Here is a 22,988-nt window from a genome sequence, read left to right as displayed (position 1 = left end):
AATACTACGCATCAGTAAAGAACAGTGAGGAATCTGTGAAACATTTCATAACATGGGGAAACCTGGATGGCATTATGCTGAGTGAAATTACTCAGTTGCAAAAGGACAAATATTGTATAAGACCGCTATTACACGAACTTGAGAAATAGTTTAAACTGAGAAGAAAACATTCTTTTGTGGTTACGATAGGGGGGAGGGAGGGAGGGTGGGAGAGGGGTACTCACTAATTACATAGTAGATAAGAACTACTTTAGGTGAAGGGAAAGACAGCACACAATACAGGGGAGGTCAGCACAATTGGACTAAACCAAGAGCAAAGAAGTTTCCTGAATAAACTGAATGCTTCGAAGGCCAACGTAGCAGGGGCAGAGGTCCGGGGACCATGGTTTCAGGGGACATCTAAGTCAATTGGCATAATAAAATCTATTAACAAAACATTCTGCATCCCACTTTGAAGAGTGGCGTCTGGGGTCTTAAACGCTAGCAAGCTGCCATCTAAGATGCATCAATTGATCTCAACCCACCTGGATCAAAGGAGAATGAAGAACACCAAGGACACAAGGTGATTACAAGCCCAAGAGAAAGAAAGGGCCACATGAACCAGCGACTACATCATCCTGAGACCAGAAGAACGAGATGGTGCCCAGCTACAACTGATGACTGCCCTGACAGAGAACACAACAGAGAACCCCTGAGGAAGCAGGAGAGCAGTGGGATACAGACCCCAAATTCTCATAAGACCAGACTTAATGGTCTAACTGAGACTGGAAGGACCCCAGTGGTCATGGCCCCCAGACCTTCTGTTGCCCCAGGACTGGAACCATTCCTGAAGCCAACTCTTCAGACATGGATTGGACTGGACAATGGGTTGGAGAGAGATGCTGGTGAGGAGTGAGCTTCTTGGATCAGGTGGACACTTAAAACTATGCTGGCATCTCCTGCCTGGAGGGGAGATGAGAGGGTGGAGGGGGTTAGAAGCTGGCGAAAAGGACACGAAAAGAGAGAGTGGAGGGAGAAAGCAGACTGTCTCATTAGGGTGAGAGTAATTGGGAGTGTGTAGCAAGTTGTATATGGGTTTTTGTGTGAGAGACTGACTTGATTTGTAACCTTTCACTTAAAGCACAATAAAAATTATTTAAAAAAAGAAAACTCAATGCTGAAAAAGCAAGCAATTCAAGTAGAACATGGGCAAAAGACATGAGCAGACATTTAACCAAAGATATGTTGTTACTATGTACAATGAGTCAAAACGCCAACTCACAGCAACCCTACGGGACAGAGTAGAACTGTCCCCACAGGTTTTCCTAGGTTGTGATCTTTATGGGAGCAGATCACCAAGTCTTTTCTCCCAAGGAACCACTGGTGGGCTCGAACTGATGATGACCTTTCAGTTAGCAGCCAAGCGCTTGACTACTGCACGACCAGGGCTCCTTAAAGAAGATATATAGATGCCAAATAAGCACATGAAAAGATGTTCAACATCATTACCCAATACAAGGAAACACAAATTAAAACTACAATAAGAAATCACTATGCATCAATCAGAATAGCTAAAATAAAAAATAGTGATAATACCAAAAGCAGCAAGGGTGGGAATTTAAAACAGTACAGCCACTCTAGACAACAGATTGGTAGTTTCTTAAATAACTAGACGTGCACTTACCATAAACCCAGCAATTGTAATTCAGTATTTAACCGAAAGAAATGAAAACTGAAATTCACAAAAACCTGTACAAAAATGTTCATAGCAGCTTTATTCATAAAAGCCAAAAACTGGAAAATAACCCAGATGTCCTTCAATGTGAGAATGGTTAAAGAAACTGTGGTACCACCACACCAAAGAATACTACTCAACAATAAAAAGGAACAAACTACTGGTACCTGCAACAACTTGGCTGATTGTCCAGAGAATTATCCTGAGTGGGGAGAAAAAAAAATTCTATCCCAAAATATTACATACTGTATGACTCCATTCATGTAACATTCTTGAAATAACAAAATTACAGAAATGAAAAACAGATTAGTGGTTGCCAGGGGTAAAGAGGAAGGCTGGCGGAAGGCAAAAGTATTAGGTGTGGCTACAAACGGGGAACATGAAGGATCCTGTGGTGATGGAATTGCTCTGTATCTTCACTGCATTATTGCCCATACCCTGGTATACAAAAGTTTTGAAAGATGTTACCATTAGGGAAAGTTGGAAAAGGTACATAGGGTCTCTCTGTGTTAGTTCTTATAACTGCGTGTGAACCCATAATTATCTAAAATTTTTTAAAAAATAAGCATTAGCAAGAGGTGAGAGAAAAGTGGAACCTGACAGACTCTGGGTCATGAATAGATCATTAAAAATGGCAAGAGTGGTGTCTGGGGTCTTAAAAGCTTGTGAGTGGCCATCTAAGATACATTCATTGGTCCCATCCCACTTGGAGCAAAGGAAAATGAAGAAAACCAAAGACACAAGGAAAATATTAGCCCAAAGGACTAAATTAGGACCACATGAACCAGAGACTCCACCAGCCTGAGACCAGAAGAACTGGATGGTGCCTAGCTCCCACCAATGACCACCCTGACAGGGACCACAACAGATAGTCCTGGACAGAGCAGGAGAAAAATGTAGAACAGAATTCAAGTTCACGTAAAAAGACCAGACTTAATGGTCTGACAGAGACTGGAGGAATCCCCAAAACTATGGCCCCCAGTTCACTGTTAACCCAGAACTGAAACCATTCCCAAAGCCCACTCTTCAGACAAAGACTAGGCAGGACTATAAAAAAATAATACACGTGAGAAGTGTGCTTCTTAGTTCAATCAGATACATGAGACCAAATGGGCGGCTCCTGTCCAAAAGCAGAATGAGAAGGCAGGAAGGGGCAGGAACTGGATAAATGGACGCAAGGAACCTGGGGTGGAAAGTGGAGTGTGCTGTCGCATTGTGGGGAAACAATGTGTGTATAAATTTGTGTATGAGAAATTAACTTGAGCCGTAAACTTTCACCTAAAGCACACACACACAAAATAAATGGCAGGAAGAACATGCCAAATATAAGACCAAATGGCATTCCAGAAGGGTCTGACCAATATGCGCCCCAATGCCCCCTCAATACTCTCTTCTCTGTGCTAATTTGAAAAAGTAAAAATACTATCTCAATTCGATGTAATATTTTCAACTGTTTCTTTTGTAAATTATCTGCTTATATCCTGGGTAAAATTGTTTTTAATCATAAGCCCGAGTTTATAACATATAGTGTCATACAACAGTGAAAATTATATTTTATATCATTCAAATTGGTATAAAATCAAGTCTAGAAATACACCCACACCAAACTGAAAGAACCAGAACTTGAAGATTTACTTACTCTTAAGTGAGTAGGCAAAGAGAGACCCTGGAATCTTCGGACGAGGCTTGACTGCGTGGCTTGAAGGTTGTGAACCGCTGACACCTCATACTGGGAGCAAATACTTGTTCTTGGAATAAGAGGGCCCTCGGTCACATCTATGAAGTCACCAAATCTGATTTGATTTAAAAAATAAACAAACCTTGAAATCAAATCTTTTATAATAGTCAGTTCAAAAAAAAACTATTCTCTTTGCAGCTAGGTCCCTAATTAAGATCATTCTGTGTGGCTCAATTTAGTCTCCAACAACCGCTTACATAACAAGCTCAAGTGAAGCCGCCAAAACCTTGAAAATTAAAGTCAAGTGAACCTTCTGCTTCATTAGCATCATTATAACTTTAAAGGTTTTGAAGTCACTGAACACATGGTGCTGCCGAGTGGACCCAATATCGAAAACTGGTATTCTTCAGCTTCACCACAACTCATTGCAACAGAGTTTAAATACACTATGTAGGACAGTGTCCAGACACCAAAAGCAACTTTCTAGAGGGAAAAACCTCAGTCCAAATCAGTAAGGCGTGATATTGAGGAAACAGATACAGGCCAGGAAGTCAACTTTGCATAACGCATTGTCGTGGGACCTGTGCTCCAAGGAAGAATGTCAACATGAGCAGGGACCTCTTACCCCGCCTCAGAGAGCACGTTAGGTTTAACCTACGCATCTAACCTAAGTCATAACTGATTAGTCAGTGTCCTTACGTCTGTACGCAATGAACTATCATGTCTAATGCATGACCATAAATGCTTTGTGCAATTTCAAAATTAAAATAACCCTCAAATTATAATTTTTATACAGAAGCTTTTCAACTCTTGAAATGCAGAAATAAAAATAACAATGAGGAACAGAAACCACAACTCTTCCTGAAGATAATTTAAAGCCTCGAGTTCCCTCAGTATTAAAACAATGAACAGAGGGATATAAAGTAAAGTATTAAGAGTAACCAAATAAGGTACAAATTCATCTATTTCAGTTGTACCCTTCACTTAGGTAACAACGGAGCTAAGCCTCACTACGAATTAGAATAGAGGCTGGTTTTTAAGTTCTTGCTTACCTGTGTAGAGTGACTACTCTCTCGGGGTTCTGAGATGCCTTCTCTTCTATGAAATCTATTTTGTACCTGAGAAGCAGCAAAGAAAAAAAAAAAACTCTAAATATACAAAAGCTGTTTAAAGGTACCTTCTTTCTCTTCCTGTTCAGCTGTACCTCTTGAAAGAGTGGTGTCTACTTGGAGCCAGCTCCCTATCCACTTCTCACCTCCCTTCGATCTGGCCACAGCCCCAAGACTCCACCCACTTCTCACCAAAGCCACAGGTGCCTCCTTGGAGCCAACCTGATGGATATCTTTGGTCCTTCATTTCCTTATCACTGCTTACCACCATTTCTCAAAGTGCCCTTTTTCAGAGGCTTCCATTATGCTGTCTCCTATGTATCTTCCTCTCTGCCAATCTTCTGTCTCCTCCTTCCTTAAATGTGGTGTCTCTGAGGGAGCTGTTCTAGGTCCTCCTTTCACTTTAGCATTCTCCAGAGGCTAGCAACTTGATTTGCACTTTAGTTACCACTTAAGCATCTATATCCCCCACATCCCCGCCTCTAATCCACATGCCTTCTGAGCCCCAAACTGTGTAACCAAGATCCTTCTAATCACTAAGATGTTCCATAGGTACCTAAATCCTCAAATTCCCAAATTGAGTTCATGCAGAGTATGGCCCTTATGCTGTTGTTGCTGTTAGGTGCCATCGAGTCGGTTCTGACTCATAGCGACCCTATGCACAACAGAATGAAACACTGCCTGGTCCTGAGCCATCCTTACAATCGTTGTTATGCTTGGGTTCACTGTTGCAGCCACTGTGTCAATCCACCTCGTTGAGGCTCTTCCTCTTTTCTGCCGACCCTGTACTTTACCAAGCATGATGTCCTTCTCCAGGGACTGATTCCTCCTGACAACATGTCCAAAGTACGTATGACGCAGTCTCGCCATCCTTGCTTCTAAGGAGCATTCTGGTTGTACTTCTTCTAAAACATATTTGTTCACTCTTTTGGCAGTCCATAGTATATTCAATATTCTTCACCAACGCCACAATTCAAAGGTGTCAATTCTTCTTCTGTCTTCCTTATTCATTGTCCAGCTTTCATGTGCGTATGATGCGACTGGAAATACCATGGCTTGGGTCAGGCGCACCTTAGTCTTCAAGGTGACATCTTTGTTCTTCAACACTTTAAGGAGGTCTTTTGCAGCAGACTTACCCAATGCAATGTGTCTTTTGATTGTGGCTGTTATTGTGGATCCAAGTTAAATGAAATCCTTGACAACTTCAATCTTTTCTCTGTTTATCATGATGCTGCTCATTGGTCCAATAGTGAGGATTTTTGTTTTCTTTATTTTGAGGTGCAATCCATACTGAAGGCTGTGGTCTTTGATCTTCATTAGTAAGTGCTTCAAGTCCTCTTCACCTCCAGCAAGCAAGGCTGTGTCATCTGCATAACGCAGGTTGTTAATGAGTCTTCCTCCAATCCTGATGCCCCATTCCTCTTCATATAGTCCAGCTTCTTGTATTATTTGCTCAGCATACAGACTGAATAGGTATGGTGAAAGAATACAACCCTGACATACATCTTTCCTGACTTTAAACAGATCAGTATCCCCTTATTCTGTCTGAACAACTGCCTCTTGATCTACGTAAAGGTTCCTCATGAGCACAATTAAGAAGGACCCAGCAGTCTACTTCTGCAAAGCATTAAAAAAACATTAGCCAGTGAAAACCTTATGGCCCTTCATAACAAAAAAACCAAACCAAACCCAGTGCCGTCGAGTCGATTCTGACTCATAGTGACCCTATAGGACAGAGTAGAACTGCCCCCATAGAGTTTCCAAGGAGCGCCTGGTGGATTTGAACTGCCGACCCTTGGGTTAGCAGCTGTAGCACTTAACCACTACGCTACCAGGGTTTCCATGGCCCTTCATAGCATATCCTAAACGTTATCATTTCAACATGTGATCAATATAAAGAAAATGTTTTTTCATTACTCAAGAAACAGGGTTCCACAGACACATGCAATTGGAAAACACTACTTTCTATATCCCCTTTGGAGCCCTGGTGAAGCAATGGTTAAGAACTCAGCTGCTAACCAAAAGGCTGGCAGTTCCAATCCACCAGCCACTCCTTGGAACCCTATGGGGCAGTTCTACTCTGCCCTATAGGGATGCTCTGAGTTGGAATCGGCTTGATGGCAATGGGTTTGGTTTGGTTTTTTTTTTTTTTTTTAATGTCCACTTTGGGAGACTTTACAGTGATATGAGTACATTAAAAACTGATTAAATTCGTTTATGCCAGTTTTCTCCAGACTTAGTTGAACATAGTACACCTTTGGCAGCATATCAAATACTGTCTTATGGAAGAGTATTCTGAGAGATATCAGTTTGAGAAATGACAAGATAGAGTAAGTATCAAGGGGTCTTTGTGGACTAACCTGAGAATATATGTATAATAAACTACCCATATGAGAATGTGGATTCAACTTTTAAGTACCCAGAGAAACCCTAATCCATAACCTTCCACAACTTTTGAGTGCATAGTTGGCAAAAGTTCTGTTTTCGAAGCACATGTTTCCCTTTCTAATCAGCTCTAATTTTCAGTTAGATTAATAATTAAAATTTCCTAGAGCACAGGACTAGTAGAAGATGAAGCTTCCTGAGTGGCAAAGAGAATTGGGAAGCTAAGCAGGATTTAAAATGCTGACAAAGGTAATCCATCAAATGGGTAATTTACATGCAGAAGACTTAAGACCTCGCCGTGTGAACATACAACATCAACTTCCAAACTGCTTGTGTTTTCAGTCTTACCCTTTTCATTCGAAGAGTGGAAGGATGGGGGGAAAGGCTGCAAAGCACACAGAGTAAGGTTCTTAACTTATGTTATCACTTCACAAAGGGAAGAATAGGGGGATGATGCTGCTTTGTGGATATATTTGGCCCAACAAACAGAGAAGTAAAACAAAGTGAGAAAATTATCTAATGTCAGTGTTTCCTCAGTGAAATAAGCAAAATGAGATGGACAAAACTCAACAGGCTGGAGGAGGAAAGGAGATCCTGGATCTGAAAATAAAAAGGTGTCATATGTTCATTGAATATAAGACTGTTAAGAGCTAAATTTCTTTTATTATCTATAATTTGGGGAGGCTTAATATTGCTTCTAAGGAAACGAACACTTACTTGTTATGCTGAAATATTTCTAATGCCACTTTTGCTTCGACTTCCAAAGTTTCAAATAGAAGATCTTTATAAACTAAAGTATGTGCATCTTTTGTGAAGGAATGCAGGTTCTCCTTAAAAATGAAAGCATTAGCCGGAATAACACATTACTTAAAAGTATTTCTCCATAAATTAGACAAGATAAAAAAAAAACTAAAATCTGTTAGGGGAAAAAGTTATCAATTTGCAACAACTGAATATCTGGGCCATAAAATACAGGGTTAGCAATATCTCCTGATTCTACAAATTATAAAACTTGTAATTATGCTATCAGCCTCCCCTAATAATCATCCCCCAAAATAATCCTATAAGAATTTTTCATAAGCATTTTATCCAAACTATACAGTATTATATTTATTAAAACTGTGGTGCAACAAGAAGAAATGTTAATAAGCAAGACACACAAAAAAATTGTTTATACTATGAGTAAAAATAAGTTTTTAAAATAAGTGGGAAAAAAATTATCGTTTACATGATTCAGAAAGTTCTTACTAGAATATGAAAATGTCACCATCGGCCCTATTCAAAAAATACCATACATTCACCTCTCTATATTTCTGTTTAATGAAAATATTAATTTTACACATTTAAAATGATTTAATATTACACACTAATAATGTTTATGAGATTTTTAATAAAAAAAAATGATGAAGCCTGGAGTAACAGAGGAAGAAGGAGACCTGAGAATCAGAGAAGGAAATGGACTGCAGGTCTAACTGCTTCCATGAACTACTACTTCCTCTGCCGTGAGTCCAGAAGAACTAGATGGTGCCCCAGCTATAACTGCTGAACATTTTAATCAAGGACCCAATAGATGGGTCTTGATCAAAACGAGGAAAAATAAGTAACAGAACTTCAAATTCTTATGAAATCCAGACTTACTAGACATATTGAAACTGGAAGAACCCCCGAATGTATTGCCTGGAAACAGTTTTTAAACCTTGAACTATCCCATGAAGTCACCTTTGAGCTAAACAATGGTTTAGCTCAATTAATAATGTCTCCCTTCGACATTGTGCTCTTTTAAAGAAATGTCTTTGTTAAAATCAAATCAACAAACCAAGCCAAAAACCAAACTCATTGCCGTCGAGTCAAATTCAAACTCACAGCCACCCTACAGTACACAGTAGAACTGCCTAACAGGGTTTCCGAGGCTATAAATCTTTAGGGAAGCAGACTGCCACCTCTTCCTCCCCTGGAATGATTGGTCGTTTTGAACCACTGACGTTTCAGTTAGCAGCTGAGTCCTTAACCATTGTGCTACCAGGGCTCCTTCAAATTGCCAAAAGTAACTCTAAAGCACAGGTGAGAGCTTCAAGGGACAGAGAGTCTGAGTTAATGGTGGTGAAACAACATGGGGAGAGACAATGAGAATGGTGACGCAACGTGAAGTATGTAACCATTGTCACTGAGCTATACAAGCAAAAACTCTTGTATGGATGTATGTTTTATTGTCTATATTTTTACCAAAATTGAAAAATTTGAGGCTTTGTACTATAAATCTTCACAAAGATCAACCACTATTACGCAAATAATTTCTATACAAAAATTTTTATAATAAAATCATTTCCATGAATTTCCTATTAGAATTTTTTGAATGAAATAATTCTTTTCTATTCTTTAAAGGTGTGTTTTATCATATACCAAATCCACATTCATGGTTTAGTGTATCTGCTACTTCAATGTAACTCTCTCCTACTTTCTCTAAGCCATCTACCCACCCCATGGAGTCTGCAGTTAGCTAGGACATTTCTTAGAAAAAACTTAAAAAAATAAAAAGAAAAAAGAGGCAGTAAATGTCATGGATAATAAGAGCTGAATCTTGGTTAACCAGTCTTTATTTAATTCTCCCAATAAAGTGAGAACTTATTCTTAAATTTGGGGACACACCTGAAAAGGAAGAAACGGAATCTGACAAGAACCCAGAGATCACGAAGAAAGAGAACCAATCTTTTCCCGGCCTCTCTCTTGCCCCTCCCTTTCTCTCTTCCTTCCTTTTTCCTTCCTCTCTCTCTCTCTCAGTTACACAAATAATAACTTCCAAAGCAAGAATCTAACCCTGGATTTCTCCTAATTCCAAAGCCTTTGATTTTTTTAAGAACTACAGTTCTTTCACTGAATATAAAATTTACGACTAAGAAACAAACACTACCGATTCTGTTTAAGACGCCGTTTACTGTAAGATATACTGTTCTCAGAGATAACTGAAATGTGGGGGGAAATGTGCACCATGGGATTGATAAAATGGAACGACTATACTGCCTCCTCTCTTCTGATGGCCAGATTTCCTACCCTTAGGGCATACACTTCTGCTTAACTACGAGGCAAGTGACAGTACCCCCAATCATAACTAAGTATCTACGGTTGCCTTCTGGCAGCCATCAGTACTCCTATCTACTAAATTCTGGCACGAGTCATGCTTGTTAGCAAGACCCTATGGGTAACATGCTGGGCTGCTAACCGAAAGGCCAGAAGTCTGAGTCCACAAGAGGAAACGCCTGCTGATCTACTTCCAAAAGTACCAGCCATTCAAAACCCTATGGAGCACAGCTCAATCCTGACACATATATGGTCACCATGAGTCAGAATCAGTGGGACAGCAAGTGGTAACTGGTATTGCTCCCCAAGTCCTGAAACAACAGGACCACCCTTTATTACAAAGGCAGGACACTCACAAAGAAAACTCTTGCTATTTGTTGCTATTTGAGGGGGCAGCTTTATCAATAGTCTGATTCTTTAACTCCCCCCCAGTTCTCCACATGTAACCCTCAGGTAAAAGGAGAATATGCGGTACTCAACAGGCTAAAACGGTTTAGGCAGTGGTATCCAAACTGTGCCCAGAGGACCTAAGCAGGTACAGCTGCAGGCCCACCACATCAACCAGGGAAAGGCACAGACTCTAATTTAATACTCCAAAGAATTAAAGGGCTTACTTTTGTTGGCTTCCACTCGTCAAGTCTTTTATCCAAAACCACATCATAACAGAAGGCTCCGGCAATCACTGTAAACACAACAGAAAGGTTCAGCAATCTCTTCCTACTCTACCAGTTATAAAACTGCTTCCATTATCCAGCTGCTTGCCCAACCTCCGTCACTTTTTTCTACCCCATTTTTTTTTGTTAACCACAAATCACTGGTATTTTGTAAAACACTCCAGTTTTCTCCAAGAACAGCATCACTACAAAAACCAAAAAACCTGTTGTTGTCGAGTCCATTCCAAACCATAGCAACTCTAGAGGAAAGAACAGAACTGCCCCATAGGGTTTCCAAGGAGCGGCTGGTGGATTCAAACAGCTGACCTTTTGGTTAGCAGCCCTATCACTTAACCACTGCGCCAATGGGGCTCTAGCATCATAATACACATTTCAAATAGTTACTAGATACAACAATTCCAAAAGAACAAAATATTTAATAAGATGATGAATGACTCAATGTTCACAAAACATTGGATGCATTTCTTATTTAATACCTCCTAAATAACCTCATCTTTGTTTTGTTCTTTTTATAAAAATGTGTACATGTTCATACTAAAAGACTCACGTAGTAGAGACAGTGTACCTGAAAAATTCCCCCTCCCAGAAAATCAACACTATGAATCATTTCTTGAGTTTCTTTCAAATATTTCTGGTATATGTACTCCTACCCTCTTAAAAAAAAAAAAAAATATATATATATATGTATACGATCCTACTATACATATTGCTGTGAAATCCTGTTTTTACTTAAAATTATTTTAAACACACAGGGTCACTAGGAGTCAGAATTGACTCAACAGCACACAGTAACTACCATATCAGTGGCTGTATTTCATTCTTTTAATAGTCAAATAACAGTCCACTGAAAATGACCTATCTCACATTTTATCTATTCAAACCCTACGTATACACATTTATATAGTTTCCAGGTATTTGCTATTACAATGTTGCAAAGGACATTCATGCTCACACACCTTTAGCTTCTTGTGTAACTACAGAATAAATTCTTCAGGTGTAAGAGAATGCACACATTAAAACGTTGGTGGATATGAACAAAGTGTAACCCAAAAAGAATTACACCATTTTCAAACATCCCCCAATAATGTACAGTAGTACTCTTCATCACATACTTGCCAATAACGGCTATCATCACACTTTCTTTTTCAGTCTAACAAAGGTAACCTATTACTGTTTCAAAATGTCATTCAAGTGAAATTGAGTATTTCCAATTTGGAACTTGCCCATTCATGCCCATTGCTTGTTTTCTATCAAGTCGTTCATCTTGAGTGCATATCGTACACAAAAAAATTTTCTTTAGCAAAAATGCCAGCATCTGCATTAGCCAAACAATGTCAATATGAACTATCAACCAGAACATGGAAGAGTCTGTACCCTTCCACCTCCCTGATTCCAGACGTGCCCCTTCCAGAGCCACAGCTCTTTCTGGTAAAATGGCTCCAACTAAGCCCAGCTCTTTCCAGAAGCCTCCTTGTACTCCCAGGTCCTCCTCATTCACATACTCAGTTTGGGAACAAGCACTTAAAGTGGTAAGAAACAGACACTGTGGAGGGTAATCCACTAAATTCATGTTCAGGAGAAGCACTCTTCACCAGTTATTGTCCTTGTGGCACAGTGGTTAACAGTCCAGCTACTAACCAAAAGGTCGGCAGTTGGAATCCACCAGCTGCTCCTTGGAAATGCTACGGGGCAGTTTTACTCTGTCCTATATGTTTTTTTTATATGGTTGCTATGAGTCCGAATCGACTTCATGGCAATGGGTTAATTATTATTTCACATTACTTCACAATGGGATGGATTTTGTTACCCATAATAAATGGAATGTATTTGTGACTTTTTTTTTATTTGTGACAGTAATTTATATTAGATAAAATCATAAATGAACTCTATACATCATCAGAAATAGGCACCAAAATATTCAAGGATTAGGAAGGGCACATATATACACATATATTTATGTACATTACCAGGAACTTCTGGAGCACTGACAAGACTGACCGCGTACTCATCTTTGAATGCGCGCTCTACCACACAGCCCATCAGCATGGCACAGGAACGCCAATATGCCTAGGGGAAAAATAAAACATACAGACATAATGCGTACTAAGCATTCGCTGAAGTTTCCACAATAATTAAAATTTAGATAAACTTTGACTCGGGAAATATTTCTCAATATCTGCCCATTCTCAGCCTGCACTGATAGTGACCATCACGCCGTGACATGACCTCAACTTTTATTCATCAAAGCAAAATCCACAGAAAAATGAAGTACCAGTTCACGCTGCTGCCACATTTCTTACAAGGCCTCAGACGCTATAATGGTTAGCAACCAACAGAAAATTTTACTATCCATTAGTAACTTTCTTTTAAACCCATGATAGTTAATTTGTTAATAAGCTTATGCTAAAACAATATAAATACACTAATGTATAACTATTTATATCATATACAGGAAGCAAAAAAATACCTTTTCAAAATTTATGACTCCTTATACATCACATCCATGAGACAGCACTCAAGTTACTCATATTTATATCAAAGCAACCCATGTGGGCTTTCATTTTAACAGCACATGCCTGGTATGGGTATCCATGCAAACACCTCAGCCAAAAAACAGGATACCTGCATCATACCTGCCCATCTGATTCTCTTTAGTGGCAATACTGTAACTAGGCACTTTCTACTAAAGGGAGGTCACTTGGTTGTGTGTGGCAAGCCCTGCTACCGAATGTATTCTATGGGACCATATTACACGTGCCAAAAATAGGTACAAACTCAGGCTTGAAGGCAAATTGCAAAATGTACTTCTTCATCAATCCTACTTGAACGTTTTTAAATGCCCTTGGCATTGAACTCTAGAGTAAAAAGGCTAGGTTTAAATCGGGACTCTACCACTTATTAAACTGGTAACTCTGGTCAAGCTGCTTAATCTTTCCTTGTCTCAGTTTCTTATTTAGACAATGGAGATAAGAGCACCTACTTTGTAGAGTTTTTATGAGATTAAATGAGTTACTACCTGTAAATCACCGAGAACAATGCCTGATACACAACACATGCTCAACCCTGGTGGTGCAGTGGTTAAGAGCTCAGCTGCTAACCAAAAGGTTGGCAGTTCAAATCCACCAGCCGCTCCTTGGAAACCCTATGGGGCAGTTCTACCGTGTCCTATAAGGTCACTACGAGTTGGAATCAACTTGACGGCAACGGGTTTGGTTTTTGGATTTATGTGCAAATCAAGGATGAGGTGTAATAAGGGACAGGGTCCCTCTCTTCCCAGAGCCAAGAATCTAATGCATTCAACAGTTTGTTACAGGCAAAATCAAATATTATACCCAGAGGCACGAGCAAAGCGTTGTGAGACTCTAAAGAAGGATTCATTCTGATAAGAAGAAACAGAAAGTTCCATAGAGCTGATGGCATTTTAACTGAACTGTAAAAGATGAACAGGGTTTTAATTGCAGAGGAAAGAAAACGCTCAGCATTAAGGGAATAACTTCGACAAAAGTCAGGCAGTTACATAAACCCTGAGTGACACAGTACTCTAGTGCATCCAGAAGGAAGAAAAAATGGAAAAATACAGTAGGGGGCAAAGCTGAAAGAGCAGACTGGGGCTGTGTTAAACAGGGCTGAAGGTTACATGAACATTAAAGGCAGCAAGGTCTTCAGGGAGAAGTGGCATGATCCAAACATGTCGCTTAATAAAAATCACATGGGACTATGAAGAAAGGCTTTAAGTATTGGGGGGCGGGGGGGCAGAGAAAGGTAAAAAGTTATTGAAATAATTCAGAGAAGATGGTCAAAGGCTGAATGCAAGCAGTAGCAATGGGAATGGAACCACCCACAACATAAAGGGTGATCAATCAATGTAGAGTGAACAAAGACATGAATAGGAAAGCCATGTCATAGAGCTTTCTCACACCAAAATACAGAGAACTGGATGACACAGGTATCTGGGAACTAGGGAAATGCCTGATGTAATAAGCAAAACCCTAACTATCTAGTACGGCACAACATTGGACCTGTGGCCGTATTTTAACATTTCATATGCCACAGAAAAAGAGCTTTTAAAAAAAAAATGGAGAATAATAAAGCTGGGGCGGGGGAATGGAGAGACAGAAATACCTTATTCACTTCTCTTGGGTCCCGATCTTTGAAAGTAAGAAATTTAATTTCACAGGACTTGGTCAAAGGCTTGTACATGTCCCAAGGCTGTCCGTCCACGAGAGCCAAGATGGACTTCTTGCAGTACCAGTCACTTAGATCTACAAGTTTACAATGGATTAATAATTCAAATGTAACAAAACCCACAGTGAAATGTTACACATTTAAGTAACACGTTAATATTTAAAACAATGGAAAGGCAAGATTTTTCAAGTTGTCTTTCTGGCAAAAAATGCATTATGAGTTACATCAGTAACCAATAAAAAATAATATCCAACACACCCAAGATATTCTTGATTATTAACAAAACTACGCAAACCCTTTATAAAAATCATTGAACCGAGTTGTACATGAATTTGTCAATGTTTAATAAAATGATTTTCTAAGAGATAAATACACATACTCAGAGAGCAGCATCATAGATATATTTGGATATACATGCATACAATTTAGAAGTGAAAATGTATTAATACGCACCCACAATAAATCTGTTCTACATGGGTTTTAGGCTTTGCTCCCAAACCATCTCTTACTTCAAGTTAAATACTGTAGTTACCAGTTTTTAATTATTAATATGAATTCACATGTAAGCCAATCAGCTGTGGTCTGCTCTAGGGACCAAGAATGAAATCCCAATCAGACATTCTTGAGGATGCAGCTAGTCACAAAAGTGGTCAAACTACAGGGTCTAAATTATCGGCCACTATATAATTTCCATAAAAGCAGGAGTCATGTTTGTTTTTGTTCACTTATCAGGATATCCAGAGCCTAGCACTGGGCCTGGAACATAGTAGGCACTGGAGAAAAGGTTACTGCATGACTGAAGGTGTGAATGACGAGTCTCAGACGCTTCATCTCTACATGTCACGTGGACAAATCTCCATAAGGGCCTGGGCTTTGGGTCAGTCTCCTCTGTAACACCAATGCCTCTCACACAGCACAGGTTCAACAAACGCTCACAAAACACACGAAGGAACAATCACCAGAGTACTAATTCAAGTGCTGGAGTAAAAGAAGGCTGAGTGTACTCTCTGTAGACCAGCTTAAGCTTGTAACTGAAGCTGTTAATGACTTCAATGGAAACACTGCTGAGTTTTCCAGTTAGAACAATGCAGCTAGTTGTGTTTGTGTGTTTGTGTATCTATGCCATGCTTTATTTTGGGGGCTTTCCAAATTTAAATGTTACCAGTTCTGTTAAAATTACTTATACAAACATTCTGCTTAAAAGCAATATATACCATACATACAATGAAATATTATACAACTTTATAAAGAATGAGTCTGTGAAACATATCATAACATGGATAAATCTAGAGGACTATCTGCTGAGTGAAGTAAGTCAATCACAAAAGGACAAATATTGCATGGTCTCGCTTTTATAAAAAGTCAAGAATAGGTATAACACAGAAAGCAACGTTCTTTGGTTACCACAGGTGGGAGGGAGAATCACTTTCTAGATAGTAGACACTTATTGTTTCTGGTGATGGGAAAGGCAATACCAATACGGGTGAAGTCTGCACAACTTGACCAAGACAAATGACACTAAGAAATATGCAAAAATAAGGGACAACTTTGGTAAATACTATAATAGGTGCACTTTTGCAACAACAGTAAAATAACCAAAAAATATGAGCTGGGTTACACAGGTATTTATGTATGCATGTATGTGTATAGGAAGGCACATGTGAGTACATGTGTGTGCATGTATAGGTGTATCTATATACATGTGTATAAGCATGTTTGACTGCACTGCATATATTCACATATACAATAAAGCACATGGGGGCACAGTTACAGAGACTTCCTAGATATATCCAAACATCTTGTGGGATTGGTTTACAGGGTTAAAAGGCTTAGGACCACAGTCTTGTGGAACAACTCAGTCAACTGGCATAACACGTCATAAAAATAATGTTCTACATCCTACTTTGGTAAGTAGCGTCTGGTGTCTTAAAAGCTTGTGAGCGGTGATCTGAGATACAACTATTGGTCCCTACTCATCTGAAACAAAAGAGACTAAAGGAAACCAAAGACTCAAAGACGAAACTAGTCCACTTCTAGCCTGAGACCAGTAAGAACTAGATGGTGCCCGGCTACCACTACCAGCCATTCTGACCGAGGACATAATAGAAAGTCCCTGATAGAAAGGTGGAAAAATGTAAACAAAACTCAAATTTCTAAAAAAAGACTGGACTTACTGGACTGACAGAGGCTAGAGGAACCCCCAAGACTACTGCCCCACGATACCTTTTAAACTTGGAACTGAAGTCACTGCCGGAGGTCACCTTTCAGCCAAATAACAAGTTGGCTTATAAAATAAGTAATATCACCTGTGAGGAATGTGCTCCCTTAAACAATCTACTATACTAAATCAAACGATCACCATTTACCCAAAAGCAAAGATGTAAAGGCAAGGAGGAGCAGGGAAGCTAGATAAATGGAAACAGAACAAGTAAAATGGAAATAATGAGAACGCTGACATTTTGGGAAAATTGTAACCAGTGTCACGGAACAATGTGTATAAAAGTTGTTAAATGGGAACCTAATTTGCTATGTAAACTTTCACCTAAAACACAGTACAGTATTTTTTAAAAGGTAATCTATAGCAGGCCTGCTTCCTTCATCCCCATACTAAATTACACACAGGGTAGTGACTTCTCCTAAGCTATCAACAGAAACAAATATTCTCACCCCAATCACAACCACCCTGTGCACGTTTCCCCTCACATACCCACCACATGCAGAGATGAACTTCAACAAATGTTACAACAAACAAAGAGGCAGGTGGCAAGCAAAGAATAAATACAAAGTAGGCTATAAAGAGCTAGAGAGGAACACTACAACAACAACAACAAAAAAGCTATGACGCCAGGGCAGAGTCTCTTTATCCAAAATCCCTTAATGAGAGACCAGCAGGGTAACTGCTCCCAGGACATGAGAAAGAGCAAGCAAAGCAGTAACAATGCATTTACGGCCATCCTTCTGTCAGAAAAATTATGACTCCCTAACCTAGCCAGACTCAAGCAAGTCTTGAGACAACCTCTGCCCAAGAGTCCCAACTTTGCAAGACCACAGCATCCCCAAGAGCTAAAGAGACAATGAACAAAGATGCCAAATAAAGGAGAACTTCTGAGAAGTTCAAGCAGCAATTACAGCATGTCCTCTCTGTACCAGTGCTTGGGCACTGATCATGTAAAGTGGTCAAAATTGGTTATCTTGATTCCATTACTTACGCATGGCACAACTGTAAGGAGTCGAAACATTTTTATTCATCACAAAGACAGTGCCAGGGTCAGTTTTCCCAACATGCTTAACTTCAATCTTCTCGGTTCTAGGTGTTAATGATAACTGCCTGCTTTTCTCTTTATTAAAGAGCTCATTCTTCATTTCTGTCAATTCCGTCGGTGACAGCTGAGATGCTGGCGATGTTGCTATAAATTCTGTGGAAAAATTACAATGAATGTGAAAACTGGAAAAAAAAAAAAATGAATGATACACTGTTGATACTTCCACTCCACCCTACTCCTGAATCCCTGGGTGGTACAGTTAACCTGCTAGGCTGCTAACAGACAAGTTGGAGGTTCAAGTCCACCCCACAGATACCTCAGAAGAAAGGCCTGGCAAACTACTTGCAAAAAATCAGCCATGCAAAACCCTACAGAGCACAGTTCTATTCCAACACACATGGGGTCACCATGTGTTAGAGCAACTGCTTACTGGATATAAAAAGGAAAGAATAAGAAGCCAGAGAACTCTAAAAAGAGTTTGCCAAAAAGCTGCTCTGAGGTAAACTTAAATCGTTTTCTAACAATAATGAGACAAAACGCCAACAGAAGAAAACAGCAGTTGGCCCAGATCTATGCCTTTACTTCAACTTTCCCGCTTCACCCTCGGATCTCTACTCCTACCCGTTGCTTCTGTGGTTTATAATTAAAAAATTATAATTCTGTGGTTTATAATCTGTGCTTTACAATTAAAAAAACCACCGCCGCCGAGTCAATTCCGACTCATAGAGACTCTATAAGACAGAGTAGAACTGCCCCATAGAGTTTCCAAGGAGCGCCTAGTGGATTCGAACTGCCAACCTTCTTGGTTAGCAGCCATAGTCTTAACCACTCCTCCACCAGGGTTTCCTGCGCTTTATAATAAGGGGCAAAAAGTCACCAGGAAGTAGAGTCCAAACTAGGCCAGAATCATTAGGAAACCCATTAAAAACCAAACCCCTCGCCGTGGAGTCGATTCCGACTCCTAATGACCCTGTAGGACAGAGGAGAACTGCCGCTAGGGTTTCCAAGGAGTGCCTGGTGGATTCGAACTGCCGACCTTCAGGTTAGCAGCCGAGACCTTAACCACTGCGCCGCCGGGGTTTCCAGGATCACCGGGCAGGTGAGCAAAGCTGTCGCTCTGGAAGAGCCCTGAGGAAGACAAGGAAGCTCCCGCAGCCTGGCGCTCCCACAGCGGAACGCCAACATCTAGGGCGACAAACGCCGAGCTTGCTGTCCAAAGCCCCGCTCAGGGGACCTGACGAGGAATCAGCGCGGTCCTACGGGAACAGGACACACTAGGGCTCCCTGGGGACCGGGCTCCCCGCACAGGCCCCCCAAGCTCCTCCCGCGGCCCCGCCCGAGCCCTGCGCCCCCGACCCGGCCCTGCAGACCCTGCGCCTCTGCCCCGCGGGGCCCCGCGGCGCCCAGGACCCGCCTCCTGCCCAACCGGGGCCGACAGCACCCTCGAGGCCTCGCTCCCCGTCCCCACGGCCGCTGAAACTCACTCCGGCCGGCCCCGCCGCCGCGGGCGACCCGCCACAGCCGCAGCCCCCGGACCCCTAAGGTCATTGCCTCCATCGCAGCGGTGGCACTGCCGCGCCCGCGTCCTTGCCGTGCTCTTCCCCGGAACCCTGAGCGCGCTCCTCGGGTTCCGTGGGACAGCTCTGTTCCGGGCCCGGTGCTCCGGCTGCGAGCTGCCACCAGGGGGCGCGTTGGCGCTGCCATGGGGATTAGCGGGCAAGGTCTAGTGTCCCAGCGCAGGCGCTGGCTCCTGGCTTCATTAACTCTCAGCGTGCAGGGGTGGCTTCTTAGGTCGGCTGGAGAAGCTCTGCACCCGATTTTCCATGTAATTAGCCATATTAAAGTGGACCTCGAAACTCGACGTGTTAACCTTGGGGGGAACGCTATAATAGGGCTCTTTACAAAATATCTAGCATATGTATACATGCAGAGCATAATAAAAAGGCATCCCAGGGCAGAATTTTTGGCTCTTGTTCACCGATATCTTCCAAGAGCCTAGAGCACTGCCTGGCACATAGTAGGCACTGAATAGATACTTGTTCAGTGAATGAACGGGCTTACGAAAAACTTCAACACAGTGTCTAATTCATTTGTACCAAGACATTATTGCTATTTGAAATAAGCATTTCATAGGTTAAAAAAAAAAAAAAAAACCGTTGCCATGGAGAGGACTCGGTCTCACAGCGACCCTCTGGGACAGCGTAGAACTGCCCCATAGAGTTTCTAAGGCTGTCATCTCTACGGAAGCACACGCATCTTTCTTCCGTGGAGCGCCTGGTGGGTTCGAACCACAGACCTCTCTATTCACAGCCAAGCGCTTTAACCACTGCGCCACCAAAGCTCCTGTTTCATAGGTAAAGTATGGAATTTTGTTACTATAGTTATTTAGCTGTTTTAACCCTGCGGCTTTACTTAATGAGTGTACGTTGACAAATGCGGCCCTCGGCCTTTTACCCCTCTGCTCTTTGACTCGCAATGGGAACACACTACGTGGAAATAACAGCTAAAAACAATTCTATGACAAGACACCACACCGCTCTTGATTACTGTCTCCTGGGTCTAGGTTTTACCTTCATGACAACCCCGCAGGGTAGGATTAAGTGTGTTCACCTTTAAAACGAGACATGTAAGGAAGTGGCTGAGCTTACATTTTACCTGACCACTTTCGTGTAAGATCCTAATTGAGACCACAAACTGTATGTATGTACACGTGTGTGCGTGTGTTTTGGTTCCTATTTAATTTTGCATGCATGATTCCCTGAGAAGCTCTTTGTTTCATCAGCATTTTAGAGACTGTCCCCATTTAACCCCACCTAGAAATCATATCCACCACCTGTCTGTCAGTTTGCCTACTGTGGTGGCTTGCACGTTGTTGTGATGGTGGAAGTCCTGCCACCAGTACTTCTAATACCAGTAGGGTCACTTATGGTGGACAGATTTCAGGAGAGTTTCCAGACTAAGACAGACTAGGAAGAAAGGCCTGGCAATTTTCTTCCCACAACTAGCCAATGAAAAGCCTGTGTATCACAACAGAATATTGCCCAATAGAGTCCTGGAAGATGAGCCCCCCTAGGTTGGAAGGCACTCAGAATACACAGTGAAGCAGCAACGGACTTGACTACACCAACAATTGTGAAGATGGTTGAAAGATTGGGTAACATTTCCTTCTGTTGTACGTGGAGCCGCCATGAGTCAGAGCAGACGGTCGGCAGCTAACATCAACAACGAGAAACCACACGGTCGCCTTCAGAACATTTTAGAGCAAGATTTAAACAAAATCACTGATCATCAAATTTAAGCAAGTTTAATCATAAATCACATTGGGGAGCAGGTAATTTGGGCTTACTGGTGTCACAGAAATTAACTTGACTGGGAGAATGTTAGTAAGGCTAATGGCCGACAAATACTGAATCTGTGCCAACCAAGGAGCCAGCTTTGTCAACCCTCACAGCCTCTCTGTACAGTTGGTATAACAAGCCTTTTTCCAGAAGACGAAATGCAGGTTCAGCGAGCTAACAAGACCTACCCCAGATGGCTCTTTGGCCAAGAATTCCCTAAAACATCTCTTTACCCTTAATAGGTAAAGAGTAAAACTGTTCTACATCCACCTTTCACTGCCTCAGCCTTTTTCTATAAAAAATATTCTTTGGAACTATCCAAGAGGTAATGATGATTATCAAGCCAGCAATGGCAGTAACTAACAGCCAGCATTACTGAGCACTCACTATGTGCCAGGCCCCTTGCTAAGCAGTTACTGGCATCATATTGAGACGGGGCAGAAGGGTGGAGAGCCTCAAAACCAGAATAACCGGCGCATTGATCTGAGACTCTATCCTGTGAGGGATGTTACAAGACAACCCACACATGCAGCCTGTGACACACAAAGTCTTAGATATCTCTCTCAAGTTGTTTTTTCAGGATCCTGCCATAGGGGTGGCATCCTGCATCTCTCTCTTGTAAGTTGTTCTTCAGGATTCCACCATAGCCGGTGGCGTAACAAGATAACCCACATTCTGGACTCTGATGCATGAGGTTCCACCTATCTTCCCTACAAGCTGTTTTCCGGAGATGAACAGAATCAGCCGATCCCGGGACATGCGCAGTGAGAATGGGTGCGACTTTACAGTCTTGTCTGTCAGGTGGCCACTGAGACTGCATAGTGCTGACGTGACATTGTCCAAACTGACTCCACCTGGGATTCCAGATGGGCACACACCTAACTTCTTAACCCCTCTATTTCTCAGAAAGCCCAGCCTTTTTCCCCCCAAAGCAATGAATAAAACATGAGATCCTTCCCACCTAGAAACCCCTTTTAAACTCCAGGAAAACCTCCATTTGGGGAGAGGCTCTCTCCGTCCCTCCCTTGCAAGTCTCTGCTTTCTTTCTGTCACTAATAAACCTTTGTTCGTGTGGAGCCTCTGAGCCTTTCTGGTCGTTCTTGGTCAGTAGAAGGCAAGAACCTAGACAGGGCTTGGTTCCAAGCCGGGAAGACTTGCCCTGTAACAGTGTTGTTCTACCTTCACAACAACCCAATGAGACAGGTCCTGTCTGAGTTATCTAGTGCTGCTACAACAGAAATACCACAAGTGGGTGGCTTTAATGACAGAAATTTATTTTCTCACAGTTTAGGAGGCTCGAATTCCAAATTAGGGTTGCAGGCTCTTTGTCTCTTTTCAGCTTCTGTTCGTTGATTTCTTGCTGACCCTCATGTGGCCTGGCATCTATCTCCCCCCATTTCTGCTTGCTTACTTAATCTTCTTTTCTATCTCAGAAGAGATTGACTTAAGACAGACTCTGTACAGCCTCTTTAACATAACAGAAAACCCATTCCCAAATGGGATCATAACTGTAGGTATAAAAAAAAAGGTATAGGGGTTAAGATTTACAACACATATTTTGGGCAAA

General features: G+C 41.4%; 1 protein-coding gene across 6 annotated transcripts in view; it reads right to left on the bottom strand.

The window, feature by feature from the left end:
• The window catches only part of MRPL39 (mitochondrial ribosomal protein L39), a 73,793-nt gene extending 54,115 nt beyond the window's left edge, over positions 1–19,678 (bottom strand). For all 6 annotated transcript variants that reach the window (XM_049858544.1, XM_049858547.1, XM_049858546.1 and 3 more), the window contains exons 1-8: positions 19,568–19,678; positions 18,030–18,236; positions 14,758–14,897; positions 12,603–12,702; positions 10,576–10,643; positions 7,604–7,716; positions 4,445–4,510; positions 3,354–3,507 (exon numbers count right to left, since the gene is read on the bottom strand). In XM_049858544.1, coding sequence (XP_049714501.1) covers positions 3,354–3,507; positions 4,445–4,510; positions 7,604–7,716; positions 10,576–10,643; positions 12,603–12,702; positions 14,758–14,897; positions 18,030–18,236; positions 19,568–19,640 — 921 coding nt within the window. In that variant the 5' untranslated portion in view covers positions 19,641–19,678. The remainder of the gene's footprint in view (positions 1–3,353; positions 3,508–4,444; positions 4,511–7,603; positions 7,717–10,575; positions 10,644–12,602; positions 12,703–14,757; positions 14,898–18,029; positions 18,237–19,567) is intronic.
• Positions 19,679–22,988: the final 3,310 nt, after the last annotated feature.

This window comes from Elephas maximus, chromosome 18 (genome assembly GCF_024166365.1).
Source record: "Elephas maximus indicus isolate mEleMax1 chromosome 18, mEleMax1 primary haplotype, whole genome shotgun sequence".
NCBI lineage: Eukaryota > Metazoa > Chordata > Mammalia > Proboscidea > Elephantidae > Elephas > Elephas maximus.
Note: the sequence above shows the minus strand (reverse complement) of the source record. Positions and strands in the feature narration are given on the sequence as shown.